Source organism: Natator depressus, chromosome 13 (assembly GCF_965152275.1).
Source record: "Natator depressus isolate rNatDep1 chromosome 13, rNatDep2.hap1, whole genome shotgun sequence".
Lineage (NCBI taxonomy): Eukaryota > Metazoa > Chordata > Testudines > Cheloniidae > Natator > Natator depressus.
The window spans coordinates 13949248-13971280 of record NC_134246.1 but is presented as its reverse complement, the minus strand read 5'-3'; the positions used below and the strand labels follow the sequence as shown (position 1 = coordinate 13971280).

General features: G+C 39.6%; 1 protein-coding gene across 3 annotated transcripts in view; it reads left to right on the top strand.

The window, feature by feature from the left end:
- The window catches only part of DOK5 (docking protein 5), an 86521-nt gene that overhangs the window by 59706 nt on the left and 4782 nt on the right, over positions 1–22033 (top strand). For 2 of the 3 annotated variants that reach the window (XM_074969535.1, XM_074969536.1), the window contains exons 3-7: positions 4204–4318; positions 4419–4538; positions 6982–7171; positions 8460–8595; positions 20398–20518. In XM_074969535.1, coding sequence (XP_074825636.1) covers positions 4204–4318; positions 4419–4538; positions 6982–7171; positions 8460–8595; positions 20398–20518 — 682 coding nt within the window. Of the gene's footprint in view, positions 1–4203; positions 4319–4397; positions 4539–6981; positions 7172–8459; positions 8596–20397; positions 20519–22033 lie in introns of all 3 variants that reach the window. The other variant, XM_074969534.1, reaches the window with a different exon arrangement.

The following is a 22033-nucleotide window of genomic DNA, read 5'->3' as shown; positions in this document are numbered from 1 at the left end:
TGAAAGGAAAAATGAACCAAATGAAAATAAATTTTGCTGTTCAAATGGATGAACTTTGGCATTTCAAGCATGAATTGGAGTGTACTAAATTACTATTGAAATGTATTGCTCTGCCTTTTGGATTACCACACTAGTTCTTCATAACTGCGTGACCTTTGAGATGAATTGATAATGTCAGTATTTTTTTCCCCCTTCTTCAATTGTATATTCCTCCCAAACTCCATAGTCATGATATGCTGAACAACTGAAAACCCGTGTTTAAATTTATACACGGTTCTCTCAAAGAGCTTCAATATTTACATTAAAAAGAATTCCATTTGAAGCTTCTAAAAGCTTAGTCACCTGACTACAGTGTTCCTTGCTACCCTCAGAAGGCCTGTGGAAGAGAGACTTTTGAACCCCAATCTACCAAAGCATTTAAGCACACGTTTTAATGGTAAGTATATGCTAAGTCCCATTTAAGATGATGAAGGCTGAAATCACGCATCCAATCTGCAGGCATTGGATTCTTCCATGGTAGCTCTGTGTTGTATTTTGTGGCTTCAGCAAAAAGTTCTCTCAATGGTACAGGATCCTTAAGAGCAGGGAACCACTAGCATATAAGTCCCTTGAGCAAAGTCCTTGCCATTTTGGGTGCACTCCATGACACAAGATAGAGTTCCCCTCTCTTCTTTGTCAGTTCAGTTCCACTACTCAATTTTTGTGGGCAATTTGGTGGCTCCCAAAGTGTGACTGGAGGAATTACTGGTAGAAAGATTATGAAAATGAAGCTTTCTCTGTAACCATACTTTCCCTGTTCACCAATAGATGGGGATAGAGAGCTCCTCATTCTCTAAAGCGGTGGTGGGCAACCTGCAGCCCGCACATGGCCCATCAGGGTATTCCGCTGGCGGGCCGCGAGACTGTGTTTACACTGACCATCCACAGGCACGGCCGCCCGCAGCTCCCAGTGGCCATGGTTTGCCATTCCCGTTCAATGGAAGCTGCAGGAAGCGGCGGCCATCCCACACCACTTCCCGCAGCTTCCATTGGCAGGGATCAGCGAACCATAGCAACTGGGAGCTGTGGGTGGCCGTGCCTGCGGACGGTCAACAAAAACACTGTCTCGTAGCCTGCCAGCGGATTACCCTGATGGGCCACAGGTTGCCCACCACTGCTTAAAGCATCAGGGCACAGTGCTTATATTGATATTATTGTTAATATACATTAGAGAAACCACTATGAATCATCATATGTCCCATTATGAAACCCTCATCCACATTAAATAGTACATTATTCTGCAGGTAATACCATTGACTTGTAAGGTACTGCTCAGCGTGAGTACAGATAGCAGAATCTGGCCTTTATTTTGGAAAGCTTTGCTCTGGATGCGTCAAGTCTAATGTAAATCATTGGAAGAATGCATATACCAGCTTCTGGCACCAGTCTTTCTCCATGGTCTGGTCCTCTACCAACCACAAGATGAAGGCTAAATTGTTTCAGAGATGCCATATTAGTGAATTAGGTTATTTCACCTTTTTGTGATCATGGATTCACATTCTGCAGACAAAAAACACCCACTAACATCAGTTTAGCGAAGTGCCCAGGAATTGGAGTTTGTGAAGGGAATTCTACAAAGTAGAGCAATGCTATTCACACAGATCTTAGCGCACAGGTAGGGAAGGAGCTATAATACAATCTCTGTGTGGCCAGAAATATTGCACCAATCTTGCACTCCTTCTGTGTTGTGGTTGTGAACAATGGGGGAACTAAAGCAAGCTTAACGACTTCAGGAAGCGGGCTCTTCCCTGTGTTCCATCTAATGCTATATGCTAAATGACAGAGTAGTGCATTCTCTGTAATACTGTAGCAAACTATTATGGGTCTGATTCTACCATTCTCTATTCAACATGAGTAATAATTTACTCCACCATTAGTTCCATTTTCTTCAGAGGAATTACTCAGAGAGAGTAAAGTACTATTCATTGTGAGTGAGAGAGGGAGACATTGGTCCTAAAAGAGGAAATGTCTACTGTTTCTCTCATGCTATTGAATTCTTTCCTTGGGGGCGAGAAGGAAATATTAGAAGTTGAACTTGGCAGTTGACAATTTGCAGTTCACCTGTAATGTGATGAGGTGAGAGCGGGATAGATATTGACAGATTTTTCATTTTTATCAAAATGTTTGTTAGTGTCTTCTTAGCATCGGGAATGCTCTTCCATCATGGGCTCTCTTGCCATAGTCTTCCCTGTAAAAATGGGAAGAGATCATGCAAATTAAGCACAATTATGTTATCCTGTTTAAAGCAATGTTAAGATTGATTCTAAAACCCATAGGCAAGAAAGTTTGAGTTCCAAACTCAGCCACCTGGTGGTGAGACTTAGCAGCTGGCTTAGTGTTTGTGTAATGGCCCTCTCCTGACTTTCTGCTGCTTCTCAATGAAGTTTCAGAGTAGCAGTCATGTTAGTCTGTATTTGCAAAAAGAAAAGGAGGACTTGTGACACCTTAGAGACTAACAAATTTGTTAGTCTCTAAGGTGCCACAAGTCCTCCTTTTCTTTTCTCAGTGAAAGTGTGAGTCCAGACACAGGTGGCAGCCAATGCATTGCTTTTTTTTATTTTGGAGGCTGCTCATAATGCACCCATCACTTTGCCCCTTTGCCCCATTCTCCTTCAGGAGAGGTTAGCTTTAAAAGATTTTCCTCCTCTAGAGCTGTTCTCTGTCTCTCCCCATCTCTCTCTCTCTCTCTCTCTCGCTTGCCAGAAGGGAACGTGCAATAGAACGGCTTTGAGGAGGAACTGGGTCAGACAGGGTCAGTGGGAGCCTAAGGCTCATTAGGATATTTGTCTCTCGCTTCTTTATAAATAGATTGTGATGCCTTTTGGTTTTCAGTACTGTAGAGAACCCGCCCACAATGGTAAAAGCAAGTGAAATTTTCCACTGGGATGTAATGTGGCTCAATGTTACAGTACTCTTTCAGTAATATTCAGAGAACTAGGAAAACCTGGACAATGATGGTGCAAGCTGTTTTTGGAGAGGACAGGTCTAGCAGCAATGTCCTTCCTTTTTCCGATGAAATTATCAAAAAAAAAATGCACCAGTGGAAGGAGTGGCTGACATTCATGTTCAGATGGCTACTTTGGCAATGAAAATATTGAGGTGTAAGGCCAAGACTTTCCAAAACAGATGTGTAAAATTTGGTCTCCTGATTCCATATTTAGCCACCTGCCTGAGTGTTAATAGAGCAAAGCAACCAACAGTTACCACTGAGCCAAATTTTAGGCTCTTTTTTGTTAAAATCTTAGAGGAAAGTCCTAGTCTAGGCTGAAAAGTAGGGATCTTTGTGTAGAAATGTTAAAAATCACCTGTTGTCTGCTGAAGCTATCTACTAGAGTTGGACAGAAAATGGAAGATTTCCACAGGGGAGGGAATCAACTTCACATTGAAAAAATGAAAACTGGTTGACAAAAACTGAAAAAAAAGTTTTGATTTTCTGAAGTCTGGAAATCTCTGGCTAAAAAATACTGAAAACCATATTTGTGAGGGGTGGGGAGGACTTAAATGTTCTGTTTTCAGGTTTTTGTATTTCTGACCAAAAAATTGAAAATGTTCACAGAACGTAAGACATAGGACTGGAAGGGACCTTTGTGGTCATTGTGTCCAGCCCTCTGCTATTACAGGCCTACAAGGAAAGTGGACACTTCTGTTGAAAAACTAATTATCCATCAAAAATAGTTTTAGATGGAAAATTTCACCTACCCTAGTGTTTACTCTTCCATAGAGCAAGTCATAACAGAATCGGTTTCACCCTCTAAGTGAATGGATCAAGTGAAACCTTTTCTCTTGGTCCTGTTGCTACTTCTGGGGCACCTGGTTGCTCTTTCCCATGTACTACTTATAGGTGTTTCCCCACTGGCGTGAATGCTGAAGAGATGATTCCACCATCCCTGTGGTTTAAATCCTGTTTTTTATTGGGTTTCACCGGAGCTTACATGCAGACAGAATATGAGGCAGTGTGGAAGTGTCAATGTGGCTACATCATTTAGAATCTTCAGGTTCATCTCTGAGCCTGATTCATGTCAAGGTGGCTTGTCCTTGTGTGTGCTCATGGGCTCATTCTTTTTGTTTTTTTTCCAGCTTGGCTTAATGTTTTTCTCTTCTCTCCTCCGTTCAATAGTCATTATTCAAGGATCCTAATTAGAACTCCAAATTGCTCTTTTTCAGGTCACAGAGCTCAATAACGTGAAGAATATATTACGACTGCCAAAAAGCACGAAGAAACATGCTGTAGGCATTTATTTTAATGATGACACATCCAAAACTTTTGCCTGTGAATCAGGTGGGTAAACTGGCACAGTATATTAGAAAATACTGGAATGTTAATTGTGAAATTATAAACATATTGTACCTACACACAGATTTTCTGGGCATTTATACAGAACTCGAGGCGGATGAGTGGTGCAAAGTGCTGCAGATGGAATGCCTAGGAACTCAAATTAATGACATAAGCCTTGGAGAGCCTGACTTGTTGGCATCTGGTGTAGAAAGGGAGCAGAGTGGTATGTATAGAAATATTGAACTTTATAGCATTTAGAAAGTTTTAGAATACAATTCCTACCTGAGTGCATGGCTCAGTTCCTGAAATGTGTGGGCCATGCACATAGAAACCAGAAATATACTCAAGCTTTTACAACCTGGTGCAAAAAACAAAAAAACAAAAAAACAAACCCCAGAACAAAACAAAAAAACACTATTCTTGGTTGTTATCAGCACTAACCTGTTCTGCTAATCTGACGCTCTGATTTAGGATTTTAGAAACGTTCTAGTGAGATTTTTCAGACAAATTAGGTGCATTGTAATCTCTTTGAGGCAGAGAATGCTTTTTGGTTCTGCATTTGGAAGGTACCTACCCAGATAAGGTCCCAGTCCATGACTGTGGCTCGTAGGCACAAATAAAAAGAATAAATATTGCCATATAAATAATAATTGCATATATAATCTGAGCTCCATTACTTCACTTGCATATGGAAATCAGCTACTTGTATGCACACATGGGCTTTCCATGATTTAATTAGTGTACACAATTTTATTAACTCCATGCAAAATACAGTTGTGAATGTCTTGTGTGTGCCCACATGCATATACCTAAACGCTTTGAAAATACACTCCTCTTTGAGAAGCACAGGCTGGAATTTCTCCTCCTTTCAAGCAGCCCTAATTATTAGCTTATTTCCCCTCATGTCTGTATACTGGCCAAACACACATTCTCAGATGCCCATGTATGGTTAACATATTAGAATTTATAATTAGCGCTCATCCCATTTCTGTTTCTTACTGAGTCCAGGGACTTGCACTAAAAATATAACCGAGAATGCAACATCAGCTAAATTTTTAACCATTCATTGAACCTAAAAGAGTTAATTTTGAAAGCTTAGGTTGTCTTTTCACCCGAAGAAAACCTGGAATTCCTTTAGTACCATTTCTCCAAGCTTTTTTAAAACCAGATTTCAGAGTTAAAAATCTGAATCTGTGTTTCATTCCATTGTCTTGGTGCAATTCCACTGGCTTAAACAGAGTTATACCATCACAGAACTAATGTAACAGGGTGTAGAATCTGATTCTAAACCTCTAAAATACCATCCCAGCTTGAAATTAAAGAACATATTAATTTCCAGATTTACTTGCCACTTTCCTCTATCGATTCTGATTGTTACTCATTCAATCCAAAATATGTGCACTAAGTCAAGTGAATAAAAAAAGGTGATGAATGAGAAGGAACCAGTTTGACAAGTGGGTGAGTGGCTTTAGATAATTCCAAGTCTGTGAGAAGTAGACTGAGGAATCCTCTTTGCGAAACTGAGTTCATATAAAATCTTAAGCAGTCATGAACACAGACAAGAGACTTATTAAATGCACAGACTTGCACTGCAGTTAAACTATTCTTGTGACACTTTTTATATACAACCATAATTATTAGAAGAGAAGTTCATTGCTATAGTTCTTCACAATGACACACATGTCCTGAATGTAAGGTCTGAGTAAATAGGCTTTGTCTGGGGAATCAAAACTTATTTGGGTAGAGAATTCTGAATCTTCTGTGCAAACTCAACCGGGGCCAGGACATTGGAGAGTTTCCCAGCTCTTCCTGAAGGCCATGGGTAGCAACTGTAGCCTACTGCAACCTTCCATATGATTGTCAGTGGATTTGTGTAGGTCTGGATCCATTAGCAATGTTCCAGTCACTTCCCAGGCCATTCCAGAGCTGACCTCCCTTCCAATCTCCTGCAGAGCAGGCCACTGGAGAGTTTAGTTTTGCAGCATGCAGAGCACTATTAAATTCCACTATGTGGCTTCTCTATGGTCTCTGATCCTTGTGGCCCCACATCTTGAACCTTGGCAGCTTGAACTTTCTCCCTTGGTGTTTGGAAGTTGAAGCTAGACAAATTCAGACTGGAAATAAAGCATAATTTTTTTAATGATGAGAGAAAATTAACCACTGGAACAATTTACCAAGTCTCGTGGTGGATTCTCCATCACTGGTGATTTTTAAATCAAGGTGGGACTTTTTTCTAAAAGATCTGCTCTAGGAATTATTTTGGGGAAATTCTATGGACTGTGTTATACAGAAGAGCAGACTGCAGAATCACAATGATCCCTTCTGGCCTTGGAATCCAGGACTCTATTAGGCCCTTTACAGATGTGTAATAAAATAGACCCTTGCCCCAAAGAGCGTCAGATCTCAGTTGTTTTAAAAAGGATCATGTAGATAACATTTTTATGGATTTTTAGAGGCCAGTGCTATGTACTGTTTTTATGGTACTTAAATGGCTTCACTCTATATGCAGTATATTTTTAGAAACAAATGCAGTCAATTGAGGGAAGTGAGTTTTTGTTCTTGGAGTAATTGCTAAAAGTGGATATAAGACTTTGTAATTATAAATCCTATAATGTCTACAACATGTAACTTAAAGATTTTAGACCAACCATTTGTTTTTCTTCCAGAGAGATTCAATGTGTATTTAATGCCAACCCCGAATTTAGAGGTGCATGGGGAATGTACCTTGCAGATAACATTTGAGCATATCTGTCTTTGGGATATCCAGAATCCCAGAGTAAAACTCATCTCTTGGCCATTAAGTGCCCTCCGGCGGTATGGACGAGACCCAACCTGGTTTACATTTGAAGCAGGGAGGTGAGTGCTTTGCTATAGTACTATAAGCCATTTTCATATAGGAGCAATGGGGGGGCTAATCCTAGGTGGTACTAATGAGCTTCCCCACCTCACACTGAAGTGAATGAGAGTGGAGATTGTTCAGAACCTTACAGAGGGTGTTCCACATTTTGCACACTGATTCTACTTTTTACTGTGTAGTTATTTTTAATAAATACTGTACATGAGCCCGGAGAACTGGATGTACAGATTTAAAAGAAAAAGGGGGAAAATATCATACTCTGCCAGTAACTCGTACAACACAAAGATTGACCCTTGGGCACTAATAGCACCTACCTTAGCCATAATGACATGAAGATTCAGTTAGGAGTGACTAATGGATCTACTAGCTACATGTACAAGTGTTTCAAGTTGAAGGCAAACTGCTCTCAAAACTTTACTGGAGTTCTGTGCAATTATGGAGAGCTAAATAGTGGAGTCAGGATCTGTCATGTAGATGCAAGAGGGGAATTTTGCCTTAAAGCATTGGCATTAGTGTTAAAATGCTATTTTAGTTCCTATTAGAACCCTATATTTTATGCCAAGATGGATGTTTCACTGTAGACCTGAAAGAGAAAAAATCTGAAGAGAAATGGCATGGTGGCTTCACACAGGTCCCCGAGGAAATTTTGTGCTCTCCTAATAGTGCAAATCAATATAAGCCTAATTACTGACTTTCTCAGCAAATTTACATATTGTTCTCCTCAATTAAATAAAGTTCACATCCACCAGTGCATGTGGAGGTAACATTTATCTTCTTAGTAACTTTTCTGATTGGAAGCAGGCACATGGCTTCCTCTAAGCGACACTTCCCTATCTCTAACATTATCTTTAATCAATCTAAACAGATACGCAATAATTTAATTTAGATTGTAGATTCTAGACAGGGGCCTGAGTCTCACAGCTGAATCAAACCCTTTCAAGCATACCTAGTTTGAGAGTGAAATACACCAAGGACTTGATTCTGTAATGTTTACACTGAGAAGCAATTATGTGCATAAGAAAATACTACTCCATGAATATGAGTTGGAGCATCGGGCCCGTATGTTGTTGATAATCATCATATCCTGTTCTAGTGGTTTGTATATATGTTTATGAAGTTGTATCTAAATCCGTGTGTTGTACTGCAAACAATCATTTTTTGTTTTTATTACCTTTTGCTTTGCTATCACTTTTTTTTTACAGCAGTACTGCCGAAAATATACTTTACAAATCACTCTGAACAAATGAAAACCTCACATTTGGATCATTTCTGTTCTCGCTTTGGCAGGATGTGTGACACTGGGGAAGGACTATTCATCTTTCAGACAAGAGATGGGGAGGCGATCTATCAGAAGGTTCACTCAGCTGCTTTGGCCATAGCCGAACAACATGAGCGCTTATTACAGAGTGTGAAAAATTCAGTGGTATGGTTGTTAGTCGTGCTTGTCATCTAACACTCAGCATTAATGAGTAACATAATCCATAGACCACCTTCTTGAGCATGTTCTTAATTTAAGATGTACAGATATTAAATAGTTTGATTTTCTTCTCTTCTAGTTAAGGTGTTAATGTGTTCAGTTCTGACTGCATTTAGCACTTGGGGTTACTAAAGCAGTAAATAATTATGATTGCTTTTTTTAAGCAACTGAAAGTAGAGAAGTTTCTGCATTATATTCCTTGATTGCCTTATTTGTAAAAACATCAGTGGGTGTAAATTGCTGTGGGAAAGATGGCTCGGTCCTGTAGGCACATGTTTTCCATTCTCATTAGCTTCCCATTATTAATCAGCAACTTGAGTAGTTTATTTGGAAGTGTTTCTCATCAATTTAATTCCAAAATATTGTGGCTGACTCATGGTTTTCCATTTATTAATTGATGCCTACACTTTAAGAATAATTTAGAAAGTGTCATATGTTGTTTTAAACTGAACGGCTTGATTTGTTAGGGAGAAACAAATATTGGTCTAGAGTCTCAAAGGATCTCTGCTTCCTGGGGCTGTAAAATGCTTTAATCATGTCTTCAAAGCTGTTTTTTGACATTTACAAAACTAGAGAAATTAGGCATATAGGGACCCAGCAACTGGCGTACTGGATCAGACCAGTGGTATAGCTAGGCTACTGTCCTATCTCATATAGTGTTCTGTCTAAAGTACTTATATGGCTCCTGTCATTGTAGCATCTGAGCACTTCACAGTCTTGAGTGTATTTATCCTCACAACACCTATGAGAGAGGGGGAAGTATCTTTTGTCTCCATTTTACAGCTGGGGAACTGAGGCGCAGAAAGACTAATTACCTTGCCCAAGATCATATAGGAAGTCTGTGGCAGAACAGGAAACTGAACACTAGTATCCGGAATCCCACACTAGCACTCTAACCAGTAATAGATGTTTCAGAAGATATAAAATTCCCTTAATGGAGAATTGTGGGATAACCTAACCTTACGGGAAATTTCCTCCTTATTCCAGGTAGATAGTGATTGATTTATATCCTAAAGCATAAGGGATTATCAATACTTATCCTTCCTAATGTAAACATGGATGTTGTTGTTGTCCATATTAATGTCTAATCCTTTTCAGAGTTCTTCTAAGCGCTTGGTCTAAGTGATATATTGTGGTATGAGACAGGCTGGATGTAATTGGTTGAGACAAAATGGAAACTGTCCTCTGAAATTTCATCCAAAGATCGCTATTTTTTTTTTTTGAAGATTAATATATTGAATTAATGTTCCACCTCTTCCTTTCCTCTTTTTTTTTTTTTTTAAGTCTTTTGTAGGTTTTTTTATTCTTCTGAATGTGGGCCAGGATTTGGAATCAGAATCACAAAAACAAAGCTAGAGAGGCTGTTCTCACAGTAATTCCAGCCAAACTAGAATGAGGAAATACAAGAAACCGTGAAAGGAAAAAGAATCTTACTGTTCTCTTAAGGTGTCAAGCCAAATTTTGCAGATTGGATAATTGAGCTAAACTTCAATTAAGCACCCAAGCTAATAAATAATTCATTGCTGTAGTTTGCAAGGCATTTTGGAGGAGCTTGAGTCTGCTATTATTTAAAACAAAATTCGATGCTATATATATTTTTCACCTAAAAAGGTCCAGTGGTAAAACATTCACTTGTTTCCAGTCAATACCAATATTTTAATTTGTAGCTAATATTGACACTTCACAGATATTGTTACCTAAGTACCTTTCCTAGACTTTCTGCCTTTTATTCATTTCCTTAATCAGCATCTGTGATCACCTTGTAGGTTAGGAATATGGGGAGGTTTTTACCAAGAAGTCGTTCTTGAAGGCAAGATTCTTCTGTTGATATGGTATTAGCTGGCTCCTTATATATTCATTGTCATTATGTCAATAGGAGATCCACATGTGTTGTCATGACGACAGAATACAGCATACCAAACCTAAATGCAATTGTAAAAACTCTGCCCCAAGTGCAGCCATTGGGATTTTAGCAATTTCCAATGCAGCCTTCAATTTATTAGGTTATATTTGGGTAGTACTTGTCAAGGACACACTTTGCTTTTCTGCCTGCACAAATGCATTGACCTGAGGTGCAAAATCAGTAGCAAATGTAGTTTTACGCTGTTCGTTCTTTCAATGCAGTATCCTCTACTGATATATATCTTAGAGCTGCGTTGATGGCTTTCTGGTGGTTAAAACAATGTGTTATGTTCAAGTCTTTAGCAGCAATGTCAGCTTTTCATCAAAGGGGGAATAAAATAGTGATAATTATTTTGTTTATTCTGAATTAGCAGTTATTTTACTAATGTAACAAAACCACTCAACAAAACAGATTACAAATAGCCTGGCATGGGAAGCAAGGACTGGCTGCAGTCCGCAAGTGTTGGAAGAGACTGAGTAACATGTGTTGTCTATTCAGTCATAGCTATTTTCAAAGACAGTCTAAAGTCTGTGGTAACTTTTTCCTGTTGAAGTGAATAGCATTTTCAGACCACTTCACTTTACAGAAGTGTAAATGGCAGTCTTATTGTGCAATATGGTATTTGAAGAGTCACTTCAATTGATTCTTAAAATACTAAACTGCACTGTAAAATTGTCACTTCAATCACTTCACAGAGTTACAGTTGCTATAAATTTCAGCGGGGAGCAGCTGCAACAGATCTAAACTCCATTTTACTAAAACTAGGGCCAACTGTAACCTCTAAAAATAACACTGTCAATCGTAGAATGCTAACCTGACGATAACAACATACTCTTCTTTTCAATTTAAAGGCATATCATTTAGTAGTGGTATACAAAGATCAACCCATCTACCTCTGGAAACAGACTTGAGACCAACCGGAAATTCAGATCTTGGGTTTTTGGTGAAGCCCATCACAGAGATGGCTCTCAAATATGGCTCTGGATCTAGGTTCAGATTCCAGCCTTCATCCTAGAGTTCAGGGGTGTCCAGATTAAGGTTTTTGGTTGTCTTATTAGATTTGAGAGAATACTTCATAATAGGTAATCTATTTGATGAATTTCACCTCTTTTACAGACCACAAAACATGTTCAACTACATCATGAAATTCTCATTTTTATTTATAGAAAGTGTACCTGGAAGAGTAGAATATGTAGATTATTAAAATTCATTTTAGAACTCAAATATTCACAGAAAATTTTGTCCGCTATTTACTCATCTCTAAGGTCGATAGCTAATCATTGGCTCAGATACTCCAATCTGACTGAGTTGTGCTTAGCACAAGACTGGTGGAAGGTTGGCAGAAGTGACATTAAGTTACCCACATTCTTCCCTAGTTCTGGGACTGACAAGGAATCAGGCTAGCCCTCACTGCAATTAGAGCAGACAAGGGATCATTTCAGATAAGATGCTGTAACCACATGACCTTGGTCCAGACACGTGACAAGTCTCATATGGGAGTGGCATAAGATATGCCAATTTTATGGCTTCTTTGCACCATTGGTGCAAAGCAGCCCTGTGACACATACATACCAGATGGTTGCATTTACTTGTCAGCAGAGTGAATTAAAAGATGTGTCCTTTTTGGAAAGAGCAGAAACAGTGTTGGCCCTCTGCTTGGGTGAATTTCAACCTTTCTGATTATTTGCTAGCACACAGCATATCTGGTTTATACCCACCCTTTTCATGCTTTCTTCCTTTCTATTTTGTACCGCCATTCAATGGAAAAGTAATATTTATTTAGAGCACAAACATATTTTTCAAAACCCATGAAAGATTATCTAGCTGTCATAATAATTGACCAACAGAATTATAGTTCCTGACTGTTGCCATTTATGCCAGATCTCAGGCCAGGTAGTTTAAGAAAGAACCTCATTACTTCTCATGATGGAATATCAAGACTTAATGAGAATGAATCTTCCTAGTTCTGGCAACCGAAATCCAATATTGCCTAGAATGATCTTATTGGCCAGTTCAAAGAGCAGCCTAGATGCTTGGGGGCGGATTTTCAGACAAAAGTACATCTGATGCATATGATAATACAAGTCCAATTGGATTATTGGATGGCAAATTGCTAATTATGGTCATTTCCATGTGTACTTGTGATCATTAGAAATGGAAATTAGTGCTGGAAATGGTACTTTCTATCTCTGGGACTAGAAAAGAGGAGTACCTTGTAATAGAAAGGATGACAGAAGGGTAAAAAATGAACGACATAAGTAAACCCATTAAAAAGAGCATTAACATATCACTGTCTATCTGAAGATGTTAAAATAAAAATGTTTCCTCTTTTACAGCATTTGCATATCTTTTGCAATGGATTTGGTAACTGCCTTAACTAAGCAATGATTGTCTTAAACAGTTTGAATTGACTACATGAACCTACTTCACCTGGCAGGAAAGAAAAGCCCCATCTCAATTAGGGCTGACAAATGATTAAAAAAAAATCACAATTAAGTGTGAGATTAAAAAATACTATTTCTTTTATCTTTTTCCAGTGCAAATATTTGTAATAAAAATATCAAGTGAGCACTATACACTTTGTATTCGGTGTTGTAATTGAAATCAATATATTTGAAAATATAGGAAGCATCCAAAATATGTATAATACATTTAAATTGGTATTCTATTATTGTTTAACAGTGCAATTAAAACTGTGATTAATCGCAACTATATTTTATCTAGTTAATGTTTTTGCATTAATCACATGTATTAACTGTGATTTAATTGACAGCCCTAATTTCAATATAATAATCCCAGGACTAAGATTCAGTTACTTTATAATTAGAGTGTTTGATAAATCTCTGAAATGTATACTCATCAGACTAAGTGAACAGATCACACACTATTAACAAATGTTTTTCATAAATTACCTAGGTGTTTTTTTCTCTGTGTGTGTGTGTTGTTGTTGTTTGTTTTGTTTTTTGAGAGAGAGAGAGAACACAGGAAATACTAATTTGTGGGATGGTGGTGGTGAGGAGTGGTTTTTTTGTTGTTGTTGTTTTTAAATCAACTATTTCTGTCCCAAACTTTTAGTCCTGGCAGAGCTGTGCTTAATGTAGGATCCAAGAGAAGGTGCAAAGGTGACTCCTTCAAACGGCTGGACTGCTTGGAAACCAAGCCCCAGGACTAGGTTCCATTCTGGTAACTGTCCTCTACATAAGCCTCTAATACAACCCCCATGCCAGGGGAATTCTCAAATGCACAGCTGGGGCAGCTTTACACATCTTTTGCAGCACTAGAATGACACAAGGGGCCATAGTAAGAGCGATTTAACAGAAAACATTTAAAACACATTGCAAACTCCAGTTGAAATCATGTGTTTTATTCACAATGGACAGATAATATTGGAAAAGTATTAGACCACATTCTGTTCTCAGTCACACTAGTGCATTCCTATTGAAGAAGGACTCAAAGATGCTCTCCTTGTTCAGGAGAAGGATTTAAGATGTGGAGACATTCATCCAGAAAAATTTCAGGCAGAGCCAGGTATATACACTATATATTACATCTTGCCTGTTTCATTAATTTATTGAAATATGAACTAAAATAGTAACTTGCTTTTCACCACTGTGTTTTTGTTTCTCTCTGAATGCAGAATGGAGTCACTAATATGGCACAGAATTCCATGGTTGGCTGAAACACCACTCAATAACGTCCCATCATACTGCATTGTTTTACAAAATAGCATTTGGCTCGCCTCTAATGGTGAAATGGTACAATGCCACTGACCCCTGAGTGCCTCTAAATTGCTTTTCCTGTTACGTATGTGCATCAGAAGAACATTATCAACAGACTACACCATCCAGGTTGCCAGTGAACCTCAGTATACAGCGAAAACCCTGCTAATGATCACTGTACCATGGTCATCCATCCAAACAGCCAATAAAATGTTAGCCTTTGTGAGAGTGCCTCCACACTGCATTATGCAGTCATCTGTTACGAAGGTCAGAAAAATTCCAGTCCCTTTCATTGCCTTTAAGAGGAGATTTCACCATAATTAAGGTATAAGGAAAATGAAGAAGCCACCACAAGAAGTGCACCTAGGTAGGGCTGAGCATAACTGTTTGTCTTGATGGAAGAGGATGCATTAGCGTGCAGTATTTTTGTGCTAGTGCAGGGTTCACCAGCAAGCCATCACAAGCGCTACAGTGTATCCTCTGCAAAGACGGTGTCTCATCAGGGAGAACGCAGTATCTTTTGGATGGGATGTGACTGGAAGGGTCCTGATTGCCTTTAACCAATGACATGAGTGGAAATATCTAAGCAGCACTCCCCACATGGTAGGTTTTGGGTTGATGTCCTTCAGTTGCCAAATCACTCACTCACCAAGTTAATGCAACACAGATTCACACTTCTCTGCTCCTGGCCAACTTGTAACCATTGTTCATGTGCACATTAACATTTCATTTCCTACGGCTTTCAACCCACTTCTCAGTGCTGAATGATTATGTGAAATAAAAACAGCCAATTATCATGTCATTCCGGCTCCTTCTGTTGCTGCAGAGATACCAGTGAATTAATTATGGGAATCAAATCAGTCATGGTCTAGACAGGGTTTGCATGGAATCTGAGCTGTGTTGACACAGTCTGTGTGTTCAGGACATAGAATTGCTTCTCCTTATCTCTCCAGACCCATTTCCCCTCCTTTTGGGTCAAAACTCACAGCAGGCTCTCCTTCAGGCCTCTTTGTCCTCATCAAATCATCTTCCCCCCAAGTCTATTTCCCATCCTCCAAGGATGTCCCATTATTAACTCCACTTACTTCAGGAACATTGTACTGTCACTTAAACTCCCTTCTCACCCAGCCTACCTTAGAGACACTCTTAAATGGAATTCAGACTGCTGAAGATTTTGTGCAGTTGGGGAACTGTCAAAATCAGTGGTCTAGTTTTACATTTCCTGGAATAGATCTTAGTTTGTTTCTATGGTGCTGAACTGTATGCTAACACTGAAGTTTCTGCTGATTCTTTATTGAAGAGACTGTAAGTGGATGTGTGTGTTGTTTAGAGTGATTCAGTATTAGTAACTTAGATGTGGGTGTTTTAAAGATCACTAGGTGACTTGTGTTTGCTTTTCCTTTCAGATCCCAAGCACAATGTTGACACCTGACAGAAAGGAGGTTGTAGGCGAATGGGTTTCGCTAAATAGCTTCAACCCTGACCTAAAGAAGAGCTCTGTGTAAGCTTGAAAGCTTGTCTCTCTCACCAACAGAAGTTGGTCGAATAAAAAATATTACCTCATCCACTTTGTCTTTCAAATCTTCTTATCCTCTAAGACAGCCAGCCCTTATCTCTACCTCTTCTGTGTGCTTGCTTGACCCTTTTTGCTATAAAATACACTAATTTGGTAAAGATTCTTTCCCTCCATTTCTAGATACAGATTTTTTAAAGGAAAATAAAAGTTGAAACATGCTTGAAGCATGTCTTTCAGAACATATTCCACAACAACACGGTGTAGCGTAGATATATTACTGTGCTTTTTGCTCCCAATATAACAGAGATTTTAAGAGAATGGGGATGATCCAGGCCTAGACTGTTATGTATGTTGGCACCTCACATGCTTTCTAAAATATTATTATTTATATTACTGTAGCACCTAGGAGCCCTTGTCATAGAGCATTACCCTATTGTACTAGGCTCTGTATAAACACAGAACAAAAAGATTGTCCCTTCCCCATACAGTTTACGTGCTCCAGAATTTTTTTTCTTTAAACTTTGGGTTTTAGAGCCCTTAATCTGACTTTCTGGACAGAACCTTTGGCAGTTCCACAGAGTTAAAGTTGGATAAATATGTAGCTGACTGTAGCTTTCCATTTTTAATAAACATATTTATTAAAAATGGAAAATATGAAAAATTGCATTAAAAGTCAAAATTCAGAATATTTTTACCAGCTTTCGGGCAGATTGCATGCATTTCTGTATCTTGAAGCATAGTGTAATTGACAATGATTTCTACTTTAAAATAAAAAAATTAGGGAATATAGCTGAGGGTGTTACATGTAAGGGAAGAGGCCTGAGACTTGGTTTTACATGAGATAGTTTTAGCTCAAATGCATTTAGGAAGTCCTAAATCCTAAATGGATTGGGACTTCTCCATTTGAGATTCCACGTCTTTCCTGACACTGTACTGAAACAGCTGCAATCAGAGGAGACATTCAAGCTGAGAAAATGGTCAGGAGGTAGGACATCCTCCTGGAGGGTCCCTAAGCTCTGGGAACAGCTTTCTACCCTGATCTGAAATACATAGGATCTCCTGACCTTCAGAGGAAGCTGTAAGGTGTGTCTATATGCTAAGGTTTTTGCAGATGAAAGGGTTTGACAGAGTTTAGGTCTGCACAAGGGAGAGAATCTTTATGTTGTGTTGTTGACTATCAAATGGTAGGATGATATTTAGTATTCTTGGTTATCCTTTTTCTGTACAAGTTTTATTTCATGTTTTTGAGTTTTACGGGTTAATAAGCTTTGATTTTTGGTGTTCACCTGTTAACTGAAAGACACCAGAAATGGTTTGATCCTGTTTACATTAGCAGCTGGGACAGCTGCGAAAGTTTCAATGGGGTTCATATAAGCATCTAAAAGTTTAGAACGTGCTCTGAACATCCAAAACTTCTTGGCCTGAAAATTAACCTGGAAATATTATGAGAACAAGGTGTCAGGTTGGGCTGGGCTGAAAATCTCCCAAGAATGGTCCATTACTCAGTATCTCTCTATTTCCACTTTTGGTCTCATACACAACAAAATATAGAGACACATACAAATAGCATTATTTTTAAATGTTTTGATTCAAGCTGGGAGCAAACTGAGTGGGAGAGATGATCTACTGGATAAGGAACAGGATCTGCTTTTCTTCCGTTTCTGCACATGCTTCTTCTCTGACCTGAGCCACGTCACTTGCTCTGTCTGTGCCTCGGTTTTTTTTTCCTGTGGAGTGGTGGTAAAAGGTGGCTCACTATTTGTGCATTCATTGTTTGTTTGCATATGCAAAATGACTGCATACCTCCTACTTGCAGGTGCAATCAGTCAGTGCACAAAATTAGAGGAGAGCCAAAAAAATATTGCATTTTTAATTTGATATGTCTCCTTTTAGAAACTGCCTATGTCATTAAAAAAAAGTATTGTGTCTCAAAGTGCTTTATGTGGTTGACTAATATGATTTGAAATTACAGTAATTTGTTAGCTTCCCTGTTTTCAGGGGAGCAAATTGTTAAGAAGCTGTAGGCTGTGTAATAAATACTAAGGCTGTGTAATACAGTAATACTACTGCAACTCTTGCTTGAAGTCCTGCATGTTTGTCTGTTCACATGAACGTGTGGTAAGCTATAAACCATGCCATCTTGCAACTATGCCAACATAACCCAAAAGTCCTCAACTATCAGATTAATGGTATTCGTTCACTGGTGGTAATAGCCATACAGAGCAAGTGGCCAGGAAAGATCTATCTGAATAGAGCTGTGCAAGATTCAGCAGTGTCTTTTTGTAAGCTATTGGGCAAACCTTATTTCATTTTGAGTCTTAGGCTTGAGTGAAGTCCGAAATTAGGTACAATGCAGCCCAAACCTGCCATTTACACCTAGCTAGGGATGAAAGGGTTCATCAGTAACTCAGGCTATATCCACCCAACACGTGTCCTGGGTTTACCTTGGTGAACCAAGGCCAGGTTCCTAATGAATCCCTAAGCAAGATGAATTGGATATGAAAGATTCAGACAGCTGTACCCCTGGGTGGGGTACATTTAGCATGGTCCCTTCTGCTGTATCCCAGCACTGCCTCTGCATTGCCACAGGGTTCTTCTTTCACAAGACTGTCTGTCTGTGTCTTAAACTGCTTCAGTGGCCTTAGTTGGCAGCTTAGTCCATGCCAGATGTTCTAACTCATTGTATGAAATGCTGTAGCCATAGCCCTGCTCGCATTCATAGTTTACTCTTCACATTGTAACTTTTAGATGATGTGCTGACTTGACTCTGTCATTAATGAGAACAGTTTATCTTTGTCTGACCTCTGCCTGTTTGTGAATTCTGTTAGGTCACCTGAAAGCCTTCTGTGCTCAAAACTGTATTGGCCATTCCACGCCCTCCCACCCCCCAACACCTCCTCAGTCGTTCTGCTTAGAAAGCTTCCAGTTAATCATCATTTAATCATCATGATCTTGTCAGTCTTTCTCCACAGGCCAGTGAAGTTTGAATGGGCCCAATTCATGCCAACTCCCTAGCTAGGTATTTCTGTGCCCCTCCTCACTGTGGAAATCTGATCATTTGTGTACTGAGCCCTGGCCGATACTACAAACATCTGTTGGTATAACTGTGTTGTTCAGGAGTGTGGAAAATCCACAGTTATACTGACCAAGGTAGACACCACTGTTGATGGGAGGGGTTCTCCCATTGACATAGCTACTGCCTCTTGGGGAGGTATAGGTGTAGACAAGCCCAGATGTCTAACTTAATGAAGGTGCCCAAGGGATGAATTTATTCTATTGTGTGGATGAGCCAATGAACTCCTGTGTCGTCCTCAGTGCAGCATGTTATGGCAAGATGTTTGCTGCCCTGCTGATGAGAGAGGAGACAGAGAATAATGAAAAGAAAAACCTATGCACAAAAAATAAGAACGACTTTCCTTTTCTTATCACATCCTGGCTGAAAAAGACTGTGCGTACATTTGGCGCAGGCAGGCTGACCCCCACTGTAGTAGAATTCTCTGGTGGCAAAGAGGTTTTGCTGCTGGCAAAGGGGGAGTGGCCAGAAATTCCTCACGTTTCACTGATTTTCTGTTTCAACCGTTCGGGGCTCAGAACAGCCTTCAGGGGAACTAGTGCTGGACCAGGACCAGGGAAGCACAAACATGAGCTTCAAGCTGCCTTTGCACACCCCTCTCCCAGCCTTGCTTTGTGGAATTTAGCCCCTAATTTCCTGTGTCACTGCTACCAGTGCAAAATATAAAACTACACTACTTTTGGCAAGAGCTGGGGGTGGAGGGATAAAGCTATTATTCCATTAGAAGCTCCTCTTGGGAATTGACATAAGGGTCATTTCTAAATGACATTTGTACTGATTTGGCTGGCTTCAACCTAGTTTTGATATGAGTGTTGTCTTTGTGACCTTGTTATTAAGTAAACTTGCTTACAGCTGCGGCTGTACGGGACAACAGTGATGTTTTCACCATAGGATGTGCTTAAATTGGAGGACAGTGAATACACAAAATGTGCTGCCAAAAGCTAATTGGAGAAAAATTTGTCCCTGATATCAGGCAAAAGATAGAGGTAGCCTGGTCAAGCATGTGCCATCAATGTACGATCAGTGATAATAAACAATTTAGAAATAACACAAAAATAGCCAGGACAGTAAAAGTCATCCCAATTGAAGTTTATAAGTGTATTTTGTATGAGTTACATAAAACAAAGAATATTCATACTACTTAGTGGTGATTGGAAGAAAACTAATGAAATATGTCATTTGGATGTATACAAAAGGTGGTAGATTGTAAGGGGTGGTTGGGGCTCCTATGGAGACACAGGAGAAGTCCATCATGACCTGCCTGCTCCCTAGGAGAAGGTAACTAGCCATTGTCTTTTTCAGTATCTCTATTGTTTCGTGCTTTTAATACTAATTGTAATCTAAGGCATGTGTCTGGTTCAGATAAAGATTTGAATTAATAAACCTGTGTGTCTCGGACCTCAGTGTTTGTCATTCTCATCCAACGCTCCAGCAGGTTTTTCTGTGCAACTATTGCCTTAGCAATTAACATGCTCTGGGGGGTGTTAGAAACACCGCTGTAGTGCTCTCCTCCTGATCTCACTTTCCTTTCTTACAGCTTCAAATGAAAATGAGCGAGCGAGCCGTCTCCCTCAACACCATAGTGCCCTTGCCCCGGAGTGCCTACTGGCAGCACATTACACGGCAACACAGTACGGGCCAGCTGTACGGCCTACAAGGTAAGGGAGAGATGGTGCAGGGAGAATCGAACTGCCACAAACAGGACCAAAGAGTGGTTTGAACACCTATTGTACTGGAAACAATAATTGAGTTATAGGCAGGGATGGTAGCACCATCTATTTATGGTTGCCCAGCACTTTCCTATTATAAGATCCTGTAATTAGTTGCTTATAATTTGCCACACTTTGACCACTCAGCCGGAAATTTACTATGTCACGTGTCTGTCCAAGGCTGAATTATTTTGGAAAACTTCAGCCAAAATGCTTTAGCCATTTCCAAGAACAAAGCTACGCAAAATACATTATTTTGCCTGTGTCAAAAAATTCTAGCAACTTTTTCTTTCTCTAGCACCGCCCATGCTTTGGAGCAGGGACTTGAATTTGTCAGCAGGTGGCCTTTGTGTCAGGGCTGTATCATTTGCTGTCCCTGTGAAAATCTGCCCAAATTTGGGCAAGTTATAAGCCTTTGAAAAATTGCAGTTTGCACGTTTATGGTCCGGTCCTGGAACATGCCTTACTCATGGGAGTAGTCAATTGAGTACAGCAAATTCAAATTATTCTAATAACGAAATGGTTTGGAAAGATCAAGTGATTTGAAATGATCAGAATGAGTTGAAATGATTTGCTGGGGGATTTTTTAATCCACCATTCAAATGTGTTATCCCTCCACTAACAGTCACTAACCCTTCTTCTTGTCCAACCCTCTCACACCAGTCCCTCCAACAACAAACAGGGAAGTACGGCTTAGTAAAGCACACAGTGGAGTAGCCTGGCTGTGAACAATTCATCCAGTTCAGCAGTGGGATAACTGCTTGCTTGCATCCTCATACTCAGGGGAACTGCAGTTCCTCTGGCTATCACATTTCAGATCTACTTCCCGTTGCCAGCCTAAGGGATAGCACAGACCATTCTGTGAGATTTCTCAGAAGAGCCTGAGCAATTTTGAGTAAAGTTAGATTTTCCTATGGGGACAGTAGTTCAGCAGTTCCATACAGCCCATTATTGCCTCTATCATGATCACTGGGGGACATCTAGTGGCTAGTAAGAGTCTTTATCTTGATAACTAAGTCAGTGCTGTAATTTATCAGGTAGGAATGTTGAGTGGTGAGTGTGCCGTAGACACTACAAACATGGAGGAAAACATGGTCCGATCCTTAGTGTCTGGCATGTGATCTTTAAAAATGATCAGTGTTGACCTAATTCTACTGGTAAAATTCCCCCCAAGCTCGGTAGGAGCAGAGTTAGACCAGTGCTGAGCATTTTTGAGATTCCCACTCTTACAATTTACGAGCTGATCCCAGGAGGTTTTACTGCAACATCTCCAATATATTATAGATCCTTTGGTTCAAATACATCCATGATGTAACTCCGTTAAGCTCCATCACATGTCTGGACTGTCTTGTTTGTTACTATTGACTCCAGTGGGAATTGTGGGTGCTCAGCACCTCTCAGGATCAGGCCCTAAATCAGTACCTTCTAGTTTGTGCACATAGTCTTAATTTAAAATTGAAACCT